Source organism: Phaseolus vulgaris, chromosome 3 (genome assembly GCF_051622355.1).
Source record: "Phaseolus vulgaris cultivar YP4 chromosome 3, ASM5162235v1, whole genome shotgun sequence".
In the NCBI taxonomy this organism is placed as follows: domain Eukaryota; kingdom Viridiplantae; phylum Streptophyta; class Magnoliopsida; order Fabales; family Fabaceae; genus Phaseolus; species Phaseolus vulgaris.
The window spans coordinates 53,659,321-53,675,818 of NC_143500.1; the positions used below are offsets into that span (position 1 = coordinate 53,659,321).

Here is a 16,498-nt window from a genome sequence, read left to right on the forward strand (position 1 = left end):
TCAATGCTGAACTAGAGAGAAGAATGAACTTACAAAAAATTAAATCAATCAATTATGAAAGTATCGCTATACTTAACTATAAAAGGGGATGTTTAAACTGTTATTTAGGGGAGAAAGTAATTCTAAACTGTACAATAATAATATTGATGTGGACAATTGTTTTATCACTTAACTACGCATTACTTCACCTGTGACTGGACTCAGCATTGCAAGTTGAAGAAGTTCGCCGGAGTAAAGACAACAGCTTGTCGGAGTGAAGATAGGTATTTATCTAAATTTCATGGATCACAAGATATAAAGCATGATTTGAGCATGGTTTGACAAGTCTTATTTTGTGCATCATGTAGATTGAGATTATTTGTTTCTTATTTGAAACTTTCTCAATGAATATGTGGTTGTTTTGCTTGAACACGAACATGAGTGCTTCTTCCTACACCTCCATCCCTATACTAAATTATGTGTCATCCCTATATTAAATGTGAAAAATACTTTTTTATCCTTTTTGTGTCACCTCCATATATAATCCAGAAGATATTTTTGGATTGGAAAGTGTTTTTTAGATTTATAAAAATTTGAGATAATCCTATGAATTATACAATCCAAAAGTTAATCTCATATCCAGAAAAGACTTTTGAATTATGTAATTCAGAAACATATTACAAAAGACTTTTGAATTACATAATAGAGTAGCTTATTACAAATCTAGAAAAAAACTTCTGAATTGTATAATTTGAAATATTAAATAAGAATACTTTTGGAATAAAAACTAAAAAAGTGATACAAGAACTTATGGAGGTGTAGGAAGAAGCCGTCCAGGAACTTGGATAAAGGCATACCAAATCACCAACCTTTACACCTTGATTCTATTAATGTCATTATTTTTTCTTTTAAAAGGTGAACCAAGTAATGTTTTCATCACACGACCAACTACCAAGAAGGAAAAAAGAACCCAATTAATAAAATGGAGAATTGAACTTGAAATAATAAAAAAGGAGATATATTTCTCCATGGGGGCTTAGATGGTTGTTTAAACATCACTGATTTGATGCATACAATTGATTAAGTTGATATAGTTTTAGTAAGAAAATATAAAAGTTGACGTTTGTGAACCTAGTGTTCTATACAACCCTAATCGAACACGTGGTTTTAACTTGTCGAAAAAATATATACAATATTATTTTCGTTCTTTTTAAACTTAACACATATATCTTTACAATTTTTTTTATCATTTTTTCTCTCTTCCACTATTTTACTTCAACCTAAAGGGTAAACTAATCAGAGACTAGCCAAATAATTGTAGGGGATCAACTTGCTTATATTACATGGTTATGTATTATATAACATCCTATTTCTTTTCTAAAATTAAATAATTTAGTATACCATGCTGTTTGATTTAATTAAATTATTTAATTGGATGTTGAGAATAAATAAAATATATTTTATAAGTAAAGTTGGGTTGTTGAAGAGAGAATGTTAGGAGTGGGTTGAGTTGAACCAAAATTCAGGTCCTAATTGGTAATTAGGAGTTATGTTTGTTGGATTAAGTGTTTATTATTATATCAAAAGTTATAACTCATTATATCGATTGAAGCTAAAAATCTCTAAAAAAAACAATGGAAAGAAAATTAGAATCATTATGAGATAAAAAAAAATAATCAAATATTTACCTATCATTAGTGTATTTGTATTGACAAAGTGAGTCTAGATAGTACCTGAAATTGATTGTAACAATTGTTGTGGTGTCAAACACTCAATTGTTCCTCAATACTTCACTCCTTTAGACTTCAAGACTTATTCTCCTTAATTTCGTAGTGCTCGGTCGGAAGTTGACTTGCAAAAGGTACTCTGACAATGTACCCTACTCTACAGTAGAGAGCATATTTATAACATCGAGTTATGAGCCATATGTTTTATGGACTGAATTTAGCATGTATCAGAGTTAGTTGATTTTTAGGGAGGTTACTTTGATTTCTCGAAACATTACCCAAATTTGATGGAAGGTGATTCTGATTTGTATGGAGTTTCTATAAGTGTCTTAACTGTCATTTATTATAACTATACTTTAAATATACTTTCAACCGGTCGGTCGATCCCCAAGATCAAATGACATGACACCAACCGGTATAATTAACATGCATTTTTTCTTGATGATATGGAACATTGGTTTAGTTTTGAATACATTTTCCTTTTGTTTCCAAATCTGTATTTTTCATTTTTTTTGTGTTCTTATTTTGCTTTCATTTTGAGTTGATCTTTTATAACATTTTTTAATGATAGATGTTTAAATATGTATGTATTTATGCCAATCTTTCTAAATATACATACACACATATATATTTTAATAATCATTTCAAATATTTTTACCTTATCAACGAATTCCTTCCAAATTATTTTAACATTCAAAAAAATAATTATCATCATATATAATTACAATAATTATTAAATTAATTAAGTTTACATTTATTTGCACAACCCAAAATAATATTTTTTTTTTGTTTTCAAAAAGTGCACAATTAGAATTAATATTTTTTTTCGTTCTCCTTTTAAAAAAAATACAAAAAAGAAAGGAAAACAGGTCATTCTTAGAGTTGAAAACCATGGTACAAAATCTGGAATTCGATTATCCAAAAGTGAAATTCTGAATTTATACATTAAACATATATGTTTTTGGAAAATAAAGTGTGAGATATATTTGAGTAATTTTATTTTAATTTAGTTTATTCAAGGAAAAAATTCTGCTTTTTAGTAGTTAAAAATTTATTAATTAAATGTATTCTTAGAGATTCTAAACCTTTTAGTAGTGAGTCGTGGAAAGTCAAAGTCTTACATATCAATGACGCTCACGCGGTTTGCATGCCTTGCTGCCTAGGACCGGCACGTGCGAATCAAATCCGGCACGTGTTTCCAAGTCTTCTCACTGAGACAGATAAAATAGAATACTGTAACTTCTACCGTTTTTTTCTCTTCGCTGAACTCTTCTCTCTCTCTTTCTCTCTCTCTCTCTGCGGCGGTTTCTGGTCACCGGAGATCTCTACGATGTCGGTGAGTTGCAATCGCATCCTTATTTTCTCGTATTGTTATTTGACGAATCATTTCCCGTATTTTTAAATTTCTCTCTCTCTTTGAATTTGCGTACTGTATGAAACATTGCCACTACCGTATGATTTTTTGTATGTGGAGCAGATTCCGTACTTTTCGCAAAGCTTGTTCAGTTACTGAGAACGTGGAAGAGTAGATCCGTCTTAGTTTTATTTTCTTTGAAACCGTGCTGTCTGGGTAGTTCATGTGAATTTATTATGAGTTATTAATGTTTGGCATTTCGATTTGGAAATTTCTGTTTTGGTGCGGAGGTTTGGTTTATTGTATATTGACTTTAGAGAGAAATTGCAATCTATCGGACCAATAAACTTTATGTTATTTGATTTATGTTCGAGATGCTCTTAAGTTACTGTTCTGTAGTGTGTGGTATGATTTTCATTTAAGAGTTTGTAAGAATGGTGTCGAATTGATATGATTGCAGATTCTGGAGAGGTTTATCTTGAATTTTTAATTGAAATCTCCATGTTTCGTCTGCCCTGCACTAATGTTCCCCTTAAAATGGATTGAACAGCATCGCTGATGTTAAATGGGAGGATTGAATAGCGGGATTAGATAAGATGCTATGTTTTTCTTTAAACTTGTTTAATAATTATTCAGATACATTTATCTGATGGGTAAAGAGTGAAGAAATATATTAGTAATCCTTGTGAAGTGGTGACGCAAATGTATAATTTTAACAATACGCATATAACTCTTTACATGGCTGATTAAGCTGTGTGTAGGTTATGTATGGGTGGTAGGGGTTGGTTCAGGTGACTAAGATTTCTGGATTTCTTCCTCATTTGTTTTTAACCTTTTTTAAACCAGACTTCTCCGTTTACCAAATTAAGTTTGTTAAATTTTGAACTCTCCTACATAAGTTATGCCCCCGTTCTGACTTTTTATACAAGGCCGGGTTAATATGTGAATGGTAGTTATAAGGGGCAATTATCAACATTTGAAAAATGTAAGAGTGAATTGACAGCTTGATAATAGTTATATCATTTATATGTATGTTTCTTTTTATCGTTACTGATGGTCTGAGGTAACATCACCACGGAAGTTTCCATTTTTAGGAAATGTACTTCAGTATTGAGTACTAGTATATGCTTTGATTTTGTCCAAAAGCATGAGATTTGAGAACATGTGTGCATATAAGGTGGTGGGTTCTCTGCACTGTTTTAACCTTTTAGAATTACATTATTTTCTTTGCAGATAAAAACTATTAAAGTCAGTAATGTTTCCTTGGGAGCAACTGTGCAAGATATCAAGGAATTTTTTTCCTTTTCTGGTGATATTGAATATGTTGAAATGCAGAGGTCAGTAAGTTGCTCTGTTTGGTGTTTTACTCCTTTTTTTGAGTTATTACTCTTAAGTTTTATTATACAAATTGTAAGTTTATATATTAATGCAGTTATGATGAACGGACTCAAACTGCCTTTGTTACCTTCAAGGATTCACAAGGTGCCGAGACTGCAGTATTATTATCGGTAATCTGCCTGGCATTTGTTACCAGTTAGTATATTTTTGTGTCAATTATCAAACATGATTCTTTATAGAATTATTGAGTGTGCCAAACAATTAATAAAGTTGTCCTGTATTGACAACCAAAACATATATTCTTTGTTGAAAGTTCAAGATTCAGGATTGCATGTCATTATGCAACGTTGACCGCCACAGTTGGCTTTAAAGCAAGACAATGCAGTACCAGCAACTTACTCAAAAGAGTAGATTATATTTAATAATTTCAGAACCATGTTGTGTCACATGTTTCAAAACTTTTTACTTTAAAGGCTTTTGAAGGTTCTCTTTTCTTGAATTTCTTTAACATATGTTGGTTAATCTTCAATCTTCCTGAATCTTTCTATTTCATTGTTTTACTGTGTTCTAAAATTCAAAAGCATCTGTGATTTTTTCTGTCTGCAACATATGCATGTTTATCTTCAACACACGTGAATATTTCCATGTCATTGTGTTTCTATGTCCCAAAAGAAGTTTGTTCATTTTATATTTTCCAGTATCTTGGATATTTTGCTGTCTGCAAACATATGCGTGCTAATTTTGAAGCTTCATATGCGACATCCTTCCCATTCATTTCCCAATACAAAGTTAAATGTTTTGAAAGAAGTTGGTTCTGATACTGATACTGATGCCAATGTTAGTTTATATTAATTTTCCATTGTTTCATTTTGTTAACAAGAAATGTTTCATAGTAAACCTCTTTTTTATGTAAATAATTTTTCTTATCCTGAAAGTTTGGCCTTCCTTTTACTATGATTTTCAATAATCCTATTGGATATGTATGCTACATTAAATTATTGATTCATGTGAATGTTGGATACTGGAAACATTTCCTTCTCTGCTTAGATAGAAAAATCCTTTTACTAGGAACTATTTTGGAAATTTCCATCATCTTTCAATATTATTGATGCCAATGGTATAAGTTGTTTTCCATGTGGTCCTAGCCACTAAGCTGTCTTATTTATGAGTGATTTTGTCTAGCAATTGAAAAGGAAATAGTACGTGGAACTTGGAGGTGGTATGATTTTGCCTCTGTATGGAATGTGTTTAATTTTTATATTTATTAGTTGGATACCACAATAATGTTATGATATACTCAGAGTTCACAACATTGTTCATCACTTGCTACATTGGTAAATGCTTATTTTTTCCCTAAGATTATGTGTTGTTGGTCCTTGAAACATGTATGCAAAATCAAATGGTTGTTACACCGCCACCTTTTTTTTCTCTTAGTAAGTAGGTTTATGCCTAACTCAACCTCACAAAACGATGATGATTGCACCTCACTTTGATTGATTTGCGATCTCCAACACAACCCTCATGTTGAGGAATGAATATCTTGAGCGTGGGATTAGATATTTATAGGTAGTCTAACAAGAGTCCCACAACAAATTAAGATAGTCCCTGATAGCCCCAAAAAACTTTATTAGGATAGGCTTTGATACCATATTAGCAAGTGAGTTTATACCTAACTCAATCTCACAAAACTGACTTGTAAGATAATGATTGCATCCCCATTTATATATTATAATTTGACCTTATTCCTAGTCAATGCGAGATCTCTAACACACTCTATATATTAACCCCTAAAATGACGTCAAATTGATCCACGAAGAATGATAGGCTCTGATACCATCTTAGCAAGTGAGTTTATACCTAACTCAATCTCACAAAACTGACTTGTAAGATAATGATTGCATCCGATTTATATATTATAATATGACCTTATTCCTAGTCAATGCGAGATCTCTAACACACTCTCTATATATTAACCCCTAAAATGATGTCAAATTGATCCACGAAGAATGAAACTAGTGGCATTAAATTTCATTTATATATGGAGAGGCAATGTGATGCCAAATGTTACCTTGTATGTCTATGAAAAACTAAAATGGGTGTATACTTGTTCCTTTAAAGTAGAATTCTTTATAGCTTGAGGTCATACTAAAATTTGACTATGTTTCAATATTTCAGGGAGCAACGATTGTTGATTTGTCAGTTAAAATAGCACTGGATCCAGATTACAAGATTCCACCTGCTGCCTTGACATCATCTGTAAGCTTTGTAAAGATCCTCTACTTATATTGTACTTAATTACCTAATGTTTTTGCATAACAGCTATGTAATATTTTTCAGGCAACAGAGGGTAAAACTCCTGGTGGTGCTGAATCTGCTTTACGGAAGGCAGAGGATGTGGTAACCAGCATGCTTGCCAAGGGTTTTATCTTAGGGAAGGATGCTGTTAACAAAGCAAAGACTTTGGATGATAAACATCAGTTAACTTCAACAGCTTCAGCAAAAGTTACTTCTTTTGACCAAAAACTTGGGCTTAGTGAGAAAATAAGTGCCGGTGCTTCTGTTGTAAGTGATAGAGTTCGCGAAGTGGATCAAAAGTTTCAGGTTTCAGAGAAGACCAAATCAGCATTTGCAGTTGCAGAACAGAAAGTCAGTACTGCAGGATCTGCTATAATGAAGAACCGATATGTGCTCACTGGGACTTCTTGGGTAACTGGTGCTTTTAATAGGGTTGCCAAGGCAGCTGAGGATGTTGGACAGAAGACAAAAGAGAAAGTAGTAAATGCAGAAGAGGAACAGAAGCGAAAAGTAGAAGACCAGTATGCAGAGGTCCTTTCTGACTCCCCAAAAGCAGCTGCAACTAGCGATCTGCACTCTTCCAAGCCTGCTCCTGCTCAGGGTTTGATCCTCTGATTTGCTTCTTGTACATACTTTCTTTGAAACTCTTGAAAATTGTTTCCATACGAACCCCACCCTTTTATCTGATTGGAAATGAATGTAACACTGGTTTTACTAGTTAGATGCACTAAGTTTGCAGTTGTTTCTTACTTCCATAAGCTAGATAAAATGAATTTTCCCTTGTTTGAAATGGTTTGTTTCTATGGTCTTGTCTGGTCCCCCCATCCGTTTGGTAGCATAATAACCTTTGCCGTTGAGGCGCATCTTGTGCAAGAAAAGGTATATTTGCTTTAATCAAACGTGGACTTTTATACTGCCATTTGCATTCTGCAACCCATGCTTGAAGTTTGAAGTGGCACCCGGATGTTCAGATTTATAAAACAACCCCACTTCATCCTCCTCCTCCGCAGTGCACCTCTATTTGTTGCACTGTTCGTGTGTTTGTGTGTGAGAGGTTCTGTTAGAACAATGTTGCTCTTGGAAGAAGTGATGGAGGTGCAGGAAAAAGCAGTCTAGTGGAAATGATAAACAAGGACCAGGCTCTGGAAGATTTTGTGATACGGGAAGATATGGGCTAAAATTATACTAAAAAAATTGCAAAAACTTCTTTTTTTATTACCAAACCTTGGTCTTATAATGACTTTGGTAGAACCGTCCTTTTATCGAGGTCGAACAATTGACTACATTATTTAGAAAACAAGATTTTAAGTTAGGCAAAAAAATAGCTTAGATATCATCTTTTAAGCATGTGGGCCTAATGATATTGGAAAGATGAGGAGCTAGATGGGGAAAATGAAAGCATGAGAAAAAGTGAAGAACTAGTTGGGGAAAATGAAAGTATATGGTGGAGGAATATTGGAGTGTTGGCTTAATGAGACTGTGCATAGATGTAAATTGGGATAAGGGGATAATATTGTGAGTGGATAAATTATATGGTGTAGGTTAAAAAAATCAAGTGTAGGAAGAATTTGCCTCAGCTAGAACTATTGGTTTTCCCTGTGGATTGTAAAGACTGGTAGAAGACTGATTCTTCCTCATCTACATCGGTGGAAAAATCATTTTATTCTTAACAAATACATTTTAGATTTTATATTATAGAAATATTTTTATTTTATTTATACTTCGTGAATTACAAAATTTGAAGTTTTCTTGAATTACACTGAAATGTCAATTTTTTTTAAAGTTCTACACAAACGTCCCATTTGTATTAGAAGCATTAGATTGTCCATCCTTTTTTATTATACATGCATCTCCTTAAGATTAAAAATATTACATAAACACCTTTTTTAAGTTTTTAAATGCTACACTCCAGTTTTACATTAAGAAGGTTATTATAATAATAAAAAAAAGCAACAGGTGTAAACAAAATGGTATACGCAATTAGTGAATTCTATGAAAATTAAAAAATTGTAACATTTGCGAAAATTTGGATTAAAATTGTAGTACTTTGATAAAAAGAACCAAGAAAATGAAAAAAAGAAAAAGAAAAGAAAGAGAGAATTTCATACTTATATCTATGGGAGGTGAAAGCCCACAGATTTTTCAGCAGTTGGAATAAAACAAAAGCGAAATCCAACGGTCACGATGAGACAAGTAAAAACCAATGGCGGAAAGACGTCACTGTGATGCGATCGCAAAGTGAACAAAATCTTGGGCAACAAGCAAATCGTGCAACTTTTGAGAAGTATGCATCAAATAAAATGTTGATGAAGAAAAGTTATAAACCCTAGAACACACAGTCACTGAGCAATCTGGGTCAGAAAAGAAATGGTGTTATGGGAGATTACCCTCGCCGCTGCCTATGTTTTGGGCCTCAAGCGAACCTACAGGCTCGCCCTCAGGACTCAGCGTAGGATCCTAGCCCCTAAGATCCGTCAATTTCTTCACCGGTATTTTTCTCTCCTCTTTCATCTTCCTCATTTCATGCCAATGCTGTGTCGATTCGTGTTCCTCATAAATAAGTAATGAAATAGGTAAATTGGGCGATTCAGATTACATATAGTAGTGATAATGTTGCTTTGGTTTTGTTATGCATGTTAGGATTGTCTTATTAAGTATTGGATTTGAAATGTTTGGATTTTATAGCTCAGAGTTGGAGAATTTTCCTTTACTATCATCCCTTTGAAATTCGATTTTTTTATTCCTTTCATGTGAATTTGTGGATGCTGGACGTCTGAATCGACTTTGGACCTGTCTGGATACAGGGAAAACGAGTTATTGAGAACTTTTTTGCTGTAAATATAAAACTTTTTCTCGAAAGCTCTTTTAGTTTTGTATCCAAACGTGCTTTTAGTTATATGAGAATATCCCTTTTTGCCCCCATTTTTTAGTTTTAAGTTTTTGCACATGAGGTCAAGTTTCTGCGTATGGAAATGGTATGTCCTTTTAAAAGTGACAAGTTGCCAGTGCTGTTAGTGAAAGCATTTGTGTGTTTTACAATGTTTAAAACTTGGTGTCGTTTTCATGGAAATCCTGGGAGGAACACCAAGAAAGTGTTTAATGTTTTTTTTAATAAATATTGTATCCAATCATTCTAGTTTGCTTCACCTAGGATGATCAAGTTTAGTTATTGTACATTCCAGAGGGCAGAAAGTTAAATGATGGAAGTTGATTTGTTTGGGTGATACTTGGTAATGATCTTAGATAATAGATATTGTACAAGGTGTGTTTTGTAATAATTTGTGTGATTTACAATAGCTGAAAGAAAAAGAATTGTAATTTCCAATAAATTTCAACCAATACCAAGAGTGTGTTCAAAAGAATATATTAGTTAGTCTTTGGGTAGCAGGCGATTTTTTCTTGCTGCTAAGCATTCAAAGCATAAGCAGTCAGATTTGAGATGTAATAGTTGCGTGATATTTACCTTTCTCCCTGTTTTCCTGTGCTTTGCCATGAACATGTTAAAATGATTTATTAATGTTAGTAGCCTAAATCTAAATCTTAAATCCTAAATTTAACAGACGAACACGAGCTGTATTCAATGTAGCACTCAAAGTTAATCAGACCATTCAAGAAAGAGACATGACATTTGGTAGGAATGTGGGAAACTACATTTTGCAGCGGCTAAATAGAATGAAACCATTGGCTCAAATTCAGGGGGGTTCACTCTCCAATAGTGCTCCTCACCCGAGTTCAAGATTGACAAAGCTTGCAGCAAAATTTTCTAACAGCAAAACTTCTAGTTACTATCAATTATTCAAGAGAAAATCAGGTAAACAAAACACTTGGTTCCAACAAAAAGTCATATGGTCAAAGCCTTTCCCCTCCATTGTAAAGATGATGCGGCCTCCAAGTCTTGCTGGGACTACCACCCAGTGCAGGCACCTCAACAGCAATGCTTCTGATGCTTTTAGCCCAAACTATAGAGTAAATTGGCCAGGTGATGTTATTAGGAAGGACATCATGCAATGGATGTTGCGAAACTAGCATCTTATTTTCTGGTGTAGGGTAAAAGCACTTATGATTCATCAGTATGGTAAATGCTGTAAACCAGTGGTGATGGAAGCTGCTTTGTATTTTCTTTCCCTAACTATTGTTTTTTTTTTCTTATTTCAGTAGTCTTTGTACACTGTATAGTCTGTTGATCTTCCTTTTGGAGAATGAACTTTGTGGCATTTGTCTGTTAGAGAACTGCAGAACTGATTGCAGTACCTAGGAAATGGAATAAACAAGAATGATTTCAATTAGAATATTCAGGAGATAGAGGTATATCATGAAATATAAACTTAAAACCATGTATAACATAGTTGTAGTATAGACACGAACACTCTTACGGATATACGAATAGAGATACGAATAATTTCTAAAATATGAAAATATGGATTTACTATTATATAATTTATGTAAGTATTTTTAGAAAAATGTTTTTTCATGATTTGTTCATTATTTTTATAATCATATTAAAAATTTAAATTATATTAGAACTGCACTATAATTACATATTTTTTAAATTGAACATTATACTTGTCTTTGAGTGTTTTAATTATTTGCATTTCAAGGAATGTGGTGCCAGAACCTAATGTGGGTTATTGCATATGATAAGTCAACAATTTTACATGTCATTTTCAATTTTGTTGTCTCCCAAGTTAATGAATATTTCTTGAATGACAACATTTTGAACTAATATTTATTTTCCTTTGCAGCACTTTATTATCAAACCACCATCCAAATTTTCAAACTTGAATTTTTGCTATTGTTAATAATCTACGCCATCAACTCGCATCGACAAGAAGAAATAACATAAAAATATTATTTAAATTAGCATGGAGTTGGGTGACGAAGCAAAGTAAGGAAAACATTATACAAAAAATAACTTAGAAAATTAATGTGTAAGAAAAAGAGTTCGATGACAGCGTTTACATGAAAAATAACTTAAAAAATTTAACTGAATAGAAAAATTTATCCCACAAAACTGAAATCTAAATTAAATCATATCATTATTTTACTAAAATTATATGAATAATGTTCTACCAGAAATTGCTTATCAAAAGAGATATTTTTTCTTTTCTTTTTATAAGCTACTAGTGGAAACACATGCAAGCACATGCGTGTCCAATTTTTTTTTTTTTATGATAGAAAATATTTTTTTATCATAATTATTAAAATAAAAAGTATTATTAAATTTATAAAAAATTATATTCATAAAAAATAATTACAAAATAAATATTTTTTATGATAAATTTTAATTATAATAGTTAATTGAGTTTAATAAATATTTACAAAACCTAAAAGATTAAAAAAATTATATTGATAAATGTAAAATTAATAATGAATAATGTATGAACAGAATTTTCTTTATTCAAGTCATAAACGAAATCCTCTTTATTAATACTAATATATATTCAAAGATAATATGATTGAAACTCTCTAGTTGAAAAAAAAAATTGTAATATAATGAAACACAGCAAAAATGAATTAAAATGTGCAGTTGTTTTGAGTGATGAAACTAATTATCGCACCACATTGACCATAAAATTTAAAGGGTAGAAGTAGTCATTTTAAAAATTCTGATGTGTATGAAATAAAATTCTTTATGTTATTTCATGTTATTGGATTATTCATTTGGGATTGAAGTTAAGTACCCTTGTGTTTTCGGCCGGAAGATGTGTGCTTTGTTTATAACTATGAAACATAGATACTTACACGATATGAATACGGACACCGAGATACTTATTATATCTAAATTGTAGATAGATTACACAAATCTATATATTATATAATTATAAATTATATACATTGACGACACATAATTATCAAATGACTTGTTATTTATTTTTATAATCATAATAAAGATTTATAGATAAGTTAAAGTTTTTAGAAAATTAATGTATTTTTCTCTTTTAAAATTTTGTTAGAACCGTGTTATAATTGTCAGAAATCTAACAAATATTGTTTGAATTGAACACTTCATCGATACATGTCCTACAGGTGTCATACGAGTGTCAATGTTCGATACGTGTGTCTAACACAAACACACCATTGGAGAGAAACCATAGAGTAATTGTTTTTTTTTTTTTTTGAATAAAGATTCTTTGATTTAATAGTTTTCTAAAATCACAATGTTTTTGGTTTATTTTTTTGAATTTTATGACTGTCTTATATTCCAACCCATTCCCAATTTTAGAGACTCGAAATCCTCACTGGAGATTAAACAATCCTATTATTTTACTTTTTTTAATGAAATATATTTGTGATTTTTATTTTCCGTTTTGTTGCACCACTTATTCTAAGTTTTGAAACTGTGAATGTATTAAATGTATTTTCGAACATTTCATACCAGTTAGCAAAACAACAGTTACGTAGATTATTATCTGTCTGCCCATGGAACTACATTAAATGTATTGTATAACATCCTTTTTTATATATAAATTAAATAATGTAGTATACCTTGTTGGATTCAATTAAATTATTTAATTGGGCGTTGAGAATAAATAAAAAATATTTTATAAATAAAGTTGGGTTGTAGGAGTGAGTTGAACCAAAAGTCATTTCTAGGTTACTAATAGGTAAATTAGAGTTATAACAATCTTTTATGAAATTATTGTCTAAAATAAATTGAATTTTTTTATTGTGACGAAGTACATTTAATCTATGTCATTCGATAGTTGTGTAACGTATAACAATTTTTTTTTAACAATTATTTAATTGAGAATTGAACTTGTGATATTAATTTTGATATCAATTGTTGATAAAATATTTACTAGATAAAAAATTATAGTAAATATTTATGTCACACTTTTTCTACTTAAGAGTGTAACAATCTAAATCTAATTGTGATTTGACTCATGACATTTTTCATGAGACAATTAATACACCATGTAATAATGTTTTATCACCTTTGTACAATACTTGTTTAAGTTTTAGCACTTGAGCAAAATTCTCTCAAAAAGACAAAAAAAAAATGAAAAGTTTAGAAAGCAACTCTTCAATAATTTTTTTTTTGCTTTGCTTCTCAACTAATGCCTCATAGTATGAATGTTTTTGTAAGAATTGTGCGTAGAGGTAACCTCTAAATTTAGAATTTTGTTGAATATAAATGAAGGATTTTGATTGGTAATTTAATTACTAATTTATTATTATGTTCTTTAGGACCATCATATCTTATTTATGTAAATTTTACTCATTGTTTAAAAGTGAAATTCTTGATAAACCAATTAATCTTTTGATGATTTGATTGTTCCATCCTATTACTATTTCAAATTTTAAGTTGATGATTTTGAAGTTCTAATTGATGAATTAAGATTTCATATCTAATTTATATAAATTGAGTTTTTAAATATTTAAATTTATCTAATTTGTCTGTAATCAAGTAAGCTCTAATCATGAATTTACCATTGTACACTACAAGAAAATCACGAAATAGAAACCAATTTGTAGAAACCAAAATAATTAGTTGCAATAGTAACTAAATTAGATACTATTTTAGAAACTAAAAAGAAATTTGGTTTCTAAATTAGTTTCTATTATTGTTAAATAGTTTATAAATTGGTATCTAATTAGCAACCAAAGTTTTTGCTACCAAATTTACAAACTAAATAATTGGTAGTTAAAACCTTAGTTGCTAATTAGATACCAATTTAGAAACTATTTAACAATAATAGAAACTAATTTAGAAACCATTTTTTTTAGTTTCTAGAATGGTCTCTATTTTAGTTCCTATTGTAACTAATTATTTTGATATCTAAAAATTGGTTTCTATTTCATGATTTTCTTGGGTGGTAAATTAAAAAATCTGTAATGATAATTTTAATGCACGTCAAACGGTATAATTACACTTAAAAAGGTGAAAAAATGTGTTGGTGTAGAAATTACATAAGAAATATGTGATATTAGTGTACATGGTTGTAATTGTGCCTACAAGTTGTGAGAAATCACATTAAAAGTTATTTCCAAGGTTGTGGAAAACGCATTTGAGAAGTTATTTCACTTTAAGAGATTATTATCTCATTCAAACACATTTTTGTATCGAGTTATGAAATGGTAACATTCTTAAAAGACAAAATAAAAAATCTAATCAAATTTTGAGGTAAAATCTAAGAAGTGACTTAACAATGAAAATACAAGCTATGTTTACCATTTGGATATACAATGAGTTATGCATTTAGGTTTTGTGAATTATGTTTGAGATCATGCATAGTTTGTTGGAATGGATACAAGTATTTATCTATGAGTGAGATAAGGAAGAACCATGATCAATTATACTACCTAAATAATTCTTGGTAGATTATTTCTAACAGTTATTTCTTAAAAGAGTTTTTAAAGATATATTTTTAAATTTGTTTTACAGATTTTTTTTTTTAAATATCATTTTAATTCATCCATACAATATAGAGAAGTATTTCTATTTATTTTAGATTATATAATCATTTTAAGTTCTATTATAAAAAAAATTTAAAGGTCAGTTCAGTGCATAAAATTTATTCTAAATTCTTTATTTATTCGCATGAATTTTTTTTATTAATAGAGTCAATAAATTAAGTGATTGGTATGAGAATGGTCGAAGTCATAATTCGTTCTCTGTTTGATGATCATATGAAATATATAATGATGATATTTGTTTAAAAATGTGTGTTATAGTTTTTTATTGGTATAAAGATTTGGACTATAAGTAATTCTATTTTTTTTTACAGATAAAAAAATATAATGATGATATTTCTTAGAATAACATATTGATAATCTTACATCAGATTATAATGATTCTTTTTGCTGAAATGCAGATTCTACTGAAGAATTTTGAAAATGTATTATGTGATATCACATCATATCATAATGGTAAAATGATGCCTTTCATTGTATAGTTGTCAAAGTCCACAATTCATAAAAAATTATTTTTGTTTCCATTTCAGTTGTCAAAGTCCACATTTCAACAAAAAATTAACTTTGTTTTTAGTTATATTATGTGGAAATTGTCAATATATCAACATTTTTAATAACTTTAATAACTTGTTTCTTTTGGTATCGTTTTTATAATTTGCAACTGTGTGCCATTTAGCACTTTGTTTGTCTACCCTAATAAAAAGATTTAACAATAATAACTTGGAATAAATTCTTCAAACATACCTATCTTGGATTTTTCTTGTGCTTCTGTTGTGGTAAACATCATGAAATACTCAATTGCAGTTTTTTGTGTGAAGAGCAATGAACTTTCAACCTCACCACACAAATTAAAAAACTATGCCTCTTGGAATAGGAAAAGAATGCTGAATAGCTTACAAAATTTTGTTACTTAAACCTAAACCTAAGCACTACCTTGATCTCAACTTATATCTGTCTACTAAAAAATGACCAAGTTCCTTGAATGAATCTAAGTTTCACTATCTATTTTGCAAGAAAAGCTATCTTCACGATCAATAAGATTTTACTATCTTTTATGGTTAGAAATTTCTTTTTTTTTTATCACAAGAAATAATAAATAAATAGAATCACTTTTGGGATGGTTCAACCCTTACCCATATCATGAAAATAAGGCACCCCATCTCTAACTATCCACCCCAACGGAGGAAAAAAAAAGACATCACCTAACAAAAGAAACTAGAGCGCTAACATATGCAACCTCAACTTCAAACAACGGAATTAAGAATCCAAAAAGACAAAACAAAACAATAAAGCACATAAAAGAGACACCCAATCCAATAAAACAAAAAACCAGCACTCAACCCACACAACCAGAGACTAACATAAGCAAACAACTTAAATCATATTCAGA

At 30.4% G+C, this 16,498-nt stretch overlaps 2 protein-coding genes across 2 annotated transcripts; both read left to right on the forward strand.

Moving 5' to 3' along the window:
- The first annotated feature begins 2,908 nt into the window (after positions 1-2,908).
- LOC137808665 (RNA-binding (RRM/RBD/RNP motifs) family protein) lies at positions 2,909-7,483 on the forward strand. Its single transcript, XM_068609907.2, has 5 exons — positions 2,909-3,042; positions 4,294-4,397; positions 4,493-4,568; positions 6,574-6,654; positions 6,736-7,483. The coding sequence occupies exons 1-5, from the start codon at positions 3,037-3,039 to the stop codon at positions 7,306-7,308; spliced, it is 840 nt and encodes a 279-aa protein (XP_068466008.1). The 5' UTR covers positions 2,909-3,036; the 3' UTR covers positions 7,309-7,483.
- A 1,462-nt stretch (positions 7,484-8,945) lies between these two features.
- Positions 8,946-10,982, forward strand: LOC137808666 (uncharacterized). The gene is made up of 2 exons (XM_068609908.2): positions 8,946-9,182; positions 10,254-10,982. Exons 1-2 carry the CDS (start codon positions 9,061-9,063, stop codon positions 10,717-10,719), a joined length of 588 nt encoding a protein of 195 aa, XP_068466009.1. The 5' UTR covers positions 8,946-9,060; the 3' UTR covers positions 10,720-10,982.
- The last annotated feature ends 5,516 nt before the right edge of the window (positions 10,983-16,498 follow it).